The 7,426-nt window shown below is 51.1% G+C and overlaps 1 protein-coding gene across 1 annotated transcript; it reads right to left on the bottom strand.

Annotated features, from left to right (window-relative positions):
• Nucleotides 1–581: 581 nt before the first annotated feature.
• On the bottom strand, nt 582–4,559 carry LOC117120979. Its single transcript, XM_033266077.1, has one exon. The coding sequence runs from the start codon at nt 4,557–4,559 to the stop codon at nt 582–584; it is 3,978 nt and encodes a 1,325-aa protein (XP_033121968.1).
• Nucleotides 4,560–7,426: the final 2,867 nt, after the last annotated feature.

The following is a 7,426-nucleotide window of genomic DNA, read 5'->3' as shown; positions in this document are numbered from 1 at the left end:
GTAATCGCCCTTGTGGCAATGCCCGTTGTGCTATATGTAAAATTCTTCTCACTGATTGGCTTATCAAAATTCCGAACACTAGTATCACTATCCAACCCCCTCCCTCACATGCAACAGCCATAACCTCATCTATTTCATATGGTGTACGGTTTGTGATGGGGTATGTTATGTCGGGGAGACAGGTTGCTACTTTAGAAGCAGTAGAGTGTAAATGAGTACTCCCGCCCAACCGGGGTCGGAAATTCCGGTCATGTACATTATTATAATTTTCATCCACCCAACCGGGGTCGGGTCGGAAATTCCGGTCATGTACATTATTATAATTTTCATACGATGGCGGCAGTCGGGTCGGAAATTCCGGTCATGTGCATTATTATAATTTTCACATACCCGGCCCAACATGGTCTAACATTCCGACCGTGTACATTATAATAATTTTCACACGATGACGCGCCCATGCACATTGTAATTTTCGCACGCCCGGCACAACATGGTCCAACATTCTGGCCAATGTACATTATAATAATTTTCACACGACCTCGATGACGTCATTTCCGTAAATAGTCACGCGATTGCGTGATCTAGCCGGGGGCTTGCTCTAGCCTGTAATGTCCGTACGCGTAGGTAGTTGTTCCATCGTCGAGTATATACCGTTTAGTGTCCAACGGGGATAGCGACTTTTTAGTCTGATTGATCGTGTAAAGCATATGCTTGTTGCTTCGAATCGAGCTCATGTCGCAATGCATATCCTCCTTGCTCGTCAACACTCGCACGTAGTCGTCGTGATTTATACGATCCCTTACGACGTATTTGGCGACCCCCTTTGCCCGCTTGACATCAAGCCTCGAGTCTTGCGTCTTGATTGAATACATTTTTGGTCTGAGCCCTACAAATTCCGTCATGATGCATCCTCCCATTTCATCCTTCATCTTTCCTAGAACCTTTTTATTTTTCTCGCTGTACAAACGACTACCCTTGTCATAGTTGCTCGTGTCGAACCAATCTAAATTCTCTCGCATGTCGGCGTAGACATCCTCGGTGGTGATACTCAGCAACAAGCTATCAGTGTCTGTGTACAAGAGCTTGACGCGATCGCCGTACGTGGGCACGAGCTTGTCGTAGTAAAACTCGTACATTAAAAGCTTGCTCAGATCCAAGACTGCCGTACCGCAATAGATTGGCTTGTTGAGCTTGACCCGCGTCTTGTTCATGTGGATGGCAATGAGATTATCGTTAAAAGTGACGTACCTGTTAAAGTTTGGTTTCGCAAAGAGCTTGTTTATTTTACTAGTTTCTTCTTTAGTTTTGCACAAATGAACGGTTTGCCTGTTGCGAACATTTTCCATAGTCTTACCGAAAACGGAATTGTTCATTAGCTTGAAAAAGTCCTTTTCAAAGTCGGTTTTTGCCGCCTTTCTGAGCTCGGTATTCATGTCGATGTACTCTTTCATCCACCGGCTTTGCGTAAACTCGATGATGCGATGAACCTTGGTCAGCACGAGACCCTTGGCCAGATAAAACTGCAAGTTTCTATAGTGCACGACGTATTTAGTCTTGGGCATCAGGTTCGGCACGAGTTTCTCCATCCCCGGATTTTCGTCGCCCAACAGGTCGAGCTGGTAGGGGCTCATCCACTCGCGGCGGGGCGCGAGTGCCTCGGGTGCCAGGGGGTAATCGTTGAACGCGTCGTGCAATTCTTCCGGCACCTCCAGGTCCACCTCGAGAAAGTAACCCTTTTTGCCGTCGACCGGTGTCTTGAGGACCATTTTATACTCGTCCGGATCGATCCACGCAAAATCCGATACTGGTAACGGCTGACTCATGGCCCACCCGTACAGATTGTTGGCATCGAGATCTAACCCGTACGTGCTGGGTTTCGTCTCGTCGTGGTCGTCCATGTACTTGTTGTTAAACTTGCAGCGTCGATGGGAAACCATGCTGATGCCGCCTCTGATTCCCTTTTCCATCATCATGTGCATGTCCAAGTCGGTAATCAGCTCGAGCTCTACCCCCGTCTTGCTGAGCAGCGCGTCCCAACTGAAACCCGGCAGCGTGAAATAGTTGCACGGATCCAATCCGTATACTTGATAGGCCGTCGACCTAAAGTTTTGGAACACGTCGGCCAACAGCAAAACGTCCGTTTTCAGGTAAAGGTCGTGATAATCGCCTAGGTTTTTACATTTAAATTGCTCGTAAACCCTCGTGGCATGCTCGTAATCGTCGTCGCTTATACCCTCGTTGCGCAGGCTGCTGTAAAATAGCTCCTTCTTGGGCAGACCCACCTCTTCAAACTTGTCAAACGAATCCATGTATTCGTACGGATATACGCCCTTTCTCGCGACTAGCTCCAAATCGTCCGCGCCGTAAAATGTCTCGGTGAGCTTGCACTCGTCGATCGGCAACTTGCTCACCAGCGTCGACAATGATGCGTTTAGAAATTTCATCGAATCGATGAATCTCAGGTTCCCCAAGCTAAAGGAAATGTATTTTTCCGTATTGCTCGGAATGCAACTAATCTCCCCCTGCATCTCTCCGATGGCCTGCATGATTAGGTGCGAGTCGTACCCGGCCAGATTGTGGAATATTACGGGTATAGGCGTATTCTCGTTTACCCGCAACTTGAGATTGCAGCCCGCGTGTGCCGCTCCACGATACGTGTCGGTGACGTGGCAGTGATCTCGCACCTTTTGCCCATTCTTTTTCATCGCACACTCGTAGCACGTCTTGTAATTGTTGTCGGGGTTGGCCTTGACCGCGTCGCATTTCCGACAGCCGCCATCCCCGCTATATTCCGTAAAACCACCCCGTTCGCAGATCCAACAGGTCGTTGAGGTCTCAAAGCTCGCTTCATCCTCTGCCGTCATCACGCTGCGGGGGTTGGCGGGTTGTCGCTTGAAAATGTCGACAATTTTCTCCTTTTCGAACTCGAGTTGTTCCAAAAAGGATTTTACGCACGTGCTAGCATTTCCGGCATTGGCACTGTGCAATTTGTGGCCGACCACTTGGCCGTCGCACCTTACCACCACGTACGACCAACCGCACGGCACGTGTTTGTTGGTTCTATCCGTTTTCGGTCCAGACTCGGCGTCTGTCGACATCTTTTCCAAAATGCACTCGAAATCTGCATAGATTACAAACGGCGTCTTGGCTTTATGTTGCAAGTTTTTAAATTTCAACGTCTTGTTTTTTTCATCGACGACTTGCACCGCCGTTATGCCGTCGTTTACACCCTTGCAATCAGACTCGTGTTTTAGCAAACATTCTTCCTTACTAAAAACGTGCATGCATCGCGAGCATAAATGCTTTTTCCCCTTGTGCTTGCTGTAACCGGCGAGAAGCGGGCTCATCTTTTTAATCCACATGTAATGATTGTCGTACAGCAAGAGATTAATCAGCGTACGACCCTCGTACTCACCACCGACGTAGATTGGGTGTAAATATCCTCCACCCTCTTCCGCCCAGCCGTAAACGTTAATCTTGAGCCGAGGATTATTCTTTTCGATGATTTTAATCTGTTTGACCGGCGTGGGAAACGCGATGCCGCTCCAGTCGAGCTCGTCCAGATGCGTCGCATAACTCGAGGGTCTATCGGTATGAGCCTTGACGGGATGAAGCGCGCTGGTAATGGCGTATTTGATGCACATGTCGTCTTTGGCTTTAACGTTGACGATTGCCTTTTTATTTTTCAACACGTTGGGTAACGGTACGTACGTGCCACCGCGCAATGGATTATACCTGACAATCTCTATATCGAGATGCTCGAGATGATTTATGTGCCACCCCGATCCGTTTTCGCCCCATCGCTCAATCATCTCGACTATGCGATCTACGTCCCCACCCAAATCTAATTCTTCGAAAACTCTAAATTCACCCGTGTGAAAGGTGGGTATGGTCGTCTCTTCCCCTCGCGTCATATTTACACCTAAAACGAGTCGATATCTGATGCCTCCGAAACGATGATGTTGTAATATTTCCTCGATGCGATCCCTAAATTGTAAGATTACGCGTGGGTCGACAAAACGCGTCAGGTCTATCCGATGCGTTTCGTGCGTCACGTTCGCGCGAATACGACGAAATCCGGGTTGACCGTCGACGGGTTCCAATTCGCGTTCTGCCCTTGCCTGCATTTCTCTGCCCGGATTTGCAACTCGTCGGTCCTCGCGTTCCCTCTGCTCGCGTTCCCTCTGCTCGCGTTCCCTCTGCTCGCGTTCGCGGTCCTCGCGTTCCCTCTGCTCGCGTTCGCGGTCCTCGCGTTCCCTCTGCTCGCGTTCCCTCTGCTCGCGTTCCCTCTGCTCGCGTTCGCGGTCCTCGCGTTCCCACCGCGCGCGTTTTTCGCTTTGATCGCGTTCCTCGAGTTTCCACCGCTCGCGTTTTAGTTGGTGCTCGCATTCCTCGAGTTGACGCTGCACGCGTTTTAGTTGGTCCTCGCGTTCCTCGAGTTGACGCTGCGTGCGTTTTAGGAGGTCGTCGCGTTCACCTTTGCGGCCCCGCCCACCTCGACGGCCCCGTCCACCACGGCGACCGCGTCTACCTCGTGCTTGTTTGTACGGGTTTGTCATTTTAACTAAATAACCCGACCCCTTAAGCCAAAATCAGTTTTTGCAAACTATACCGATAGAGGGCGTACGTCGGTCCAAGATTACGAAATACGTTTGTATTGCGTAATTTACGGGGTCGTAACCGCGTTACGGGGGCACCCCGGCTGACGTTTGGGTGTACACCTTTTACACACGCCGTCGATCGTAGCCTTGCATCCCACGCCGCATACGTAACACGGGGATATCCTGCTACCGTGTATCATCCTATACTTGTGGTAGGCGCAGTACCCCTTGAGGCGATCGGGTAGCGAGTCTTGATCTCGACAGATGTTCCTGCTGCACAGTTGGGTCGAACCCATCTTGAGATAACGACAACCGTCTTTGCCCTCGGGACGTTGACTGGACGATTGACGTCGCAAGAGTATCGCGTTGCTCACAACTTGCCCGCCACATCTATAGCAGATATTGTGCAGTATAGTCCTGCAACCCCTACCACATTTTTCGCACGAAACCGTACCCCCGCCTCGCACGATACTAAACTTGTGACGGCGACAATATCCGCGTAGATGATCGGGTAGCGAGTCTTGATGCTTCAATATCGCTTTTCCACACGTTTCGGTAGAGCCCATCCTGATCCAACGACAAGTATTTTGCGTCATTTTAAATACAACGCGTTGTTCCCTTAGCCCACTTTCACTCGGGTGGTAATTGCGTGTCGATGGGAACGACCAACAATTCTTCTCGTACAAAACTCCTCGGTACACCCGGTAAAAAATACAAGACGGGTTGATTAGGTTTGATCATGACGTTTCGCACGGCGTACGTGTCGATGCTCCATATCGGATCGGTAGCTCTGCGTCTTTCACCCCCTTCCAATTCACCGGGTCTGTACAGGTATCGCACGCGCAGGCTCGAGTCCAAGACGGGCTCGTCCAATCCGACGGGTCGATTGTACTTGGGCTCGTACTTGATTTCGTCGCGCCTGCGTACGGCCTCGTCGGGCCCTAGAGCGTTTAACTCGGTCAAGACGGGTTTCAGATTTTCCACCCATTCCGCGTTGCGTTTCGTCGGATCCACCATTTCCCGAGCATACTGGTGTGGAAACAGTTTGACGGCAAGAGTCTTGTTGAACCTTTCGACGATTCCTTGCGATTTGTGATTACCGGGTACTCCCACGCTCACGCGTACGTTGCGCTCCTTCATGGCTTTTAACGTTTCACCTTTAAATTCGCTGCCCGAATCGACCTGCAACGTCTCGGGCCACGTCAACTTGCGAGCGTAAATCTTGGTAAAGGCTCGTGCAACCTCTGCCGAGTATTTGGCCGTCAATGGCTCTGCTTCCTTGTATCTGCTCGCCACGTCGACGACCGTCAGGGCGTACCTGTACGTTTTTCCCCTGTACCTATCGTGCGGTAAAAAGAGCAGGTCGGCCTGATGGACTTGGTTTACCGATACGCTTTGCCTCGTCGGTACGCTCGGCACGTGTTGTGGCGGCGGTAGGTAAATTTGCCACATGCTCTGCTTAAACAGCCACTCTTTGACGACGTCCCGCGGTATCCTCGTCTTGCTGACGAGTCGATCGATGGCCCCCTCGCCCTGCCACAGATGCTGAGGAGCGTAGTATGCGCGTTCGAGCTTGCGTATTTCGCGGTTTGTGCTCATATTTATAACTAAAAAGTATTTTTATAAATATTTTACGACCACGTACGCGAGCACGCCCAACACGACAATCAACCCGACCAGCTCTGCATCCTGCTGCGATTCGCCGGGGGTGTAAAAGTCGCTCAGCTGCGGTTCTCGCTCGAGTTGTAGGCCGCCGGGCGATCCGCCCAATCTATAGTATTCTCTCATTGCAGTTTCGACGTCCGAAAAGGTTCCTCGGGCGTGCTGCTCGCGTCCGAGTTTTTCGTTAATGTAATCGAGTTGGGAGGCTCGTTTTTTGCTCCACGAATCTCGAGCCCGAGACAATTGTTCCAAGGCCAGATCGTGCCGTTTGCGTTCCGCGTCACCGCCGCTCATGCGGCTGAAGAGAAAGTTGCTTCCGCTAAAAGCTAGGGCGTTTACCACCGCACCGCCGACCATCATTGCCACGGTTGCCATTTTTTACTATCGGGGTATTTATTTTATAATCTTGTCGGGAATGTAGCCGTTTGCCACCAGCATGTCCTTGGTCAGCGTCGAAGCGGCAATCAGACCCGCGAGCTTTGCCGTATCGACGACCGTCAGCTTGTCTACGAGGGGCGCTTTGCTTCCCGCCACCTTTTTCAGTATCATTACGTAACCGACCGTCAACGTGGACACGATCGCTCCGTCGTACAGGCTGTTTACAATTACGTTTTTATCGATGCCACTCATACCTTTTTTTAAGCGAGAGAGATTTTAAATTATATTTCAAACGGATCCGGCTCGGGCGGCTTGGGCACCCGAGGCGGCGGCGGCGGCTTGGACGGCGTTGGCGGCTTTGCCGACACGCTCGGCTTGGTGGATGCTACGTAGACTAGATATCCCAACGCGGCGAGCGTCAGATACGGAACGCAACTCGCCAAGGACACTCGCGGTGTCTCCGACGTTTGACGTCGTTTCTCGGCGATTGCCTTTCCGGCCGCAACTCGCTTGGGATTCTTGCTCGTGACTTGGGTAATTGTTTCGTCCATTTTATTAAAATACCACAAATTTTTTACTCAGTAATTACTCGGTAATTACTCGGTAATTACTCGGTCGGGTCGGTAATCGTAGGCTCCGCGGGAGGCGTGGATTTCTCGGGATCTTGGATCGATTGCTCGGCGTCTTGCCCCGGGCGTTTGTATTTCACGTGTCTCGCCGTGTGCATCGCGACCGAAAGCGGTGCCAGCCACGCTCCAAATTTGTAATAGAGCTCGCACGCGACG

This window comes from Anneissia japonica, unplaced genomic scaffold (assembly GCF_011630105.1).
Source record: "Anneissia japonica isolate Jap-2015-1 unplaced genomic scaffold, ASM1163010v1 scaffold22305_len14411_cov103, whole genome shotgun sequence".
Taxonomy (NCBI): Eukaryota; Metazoa; Echinodermata; class Crinoidea; order Comatulida; family Comatulidae; genus Anneissia; species Anneissia japonica.
This window is presented reverse-complemented; position numbering and strand designations above follow the sequence as displayed.

Coding starts and splice junctions, on each gene's coding strand:
- LOC117120979 (XM_033266077.1), bottom strand. CDS start 4,559: ATGACAAACCCGTACAAACAAGCACGAGGTAGACGCGGTCGCCGTGGT.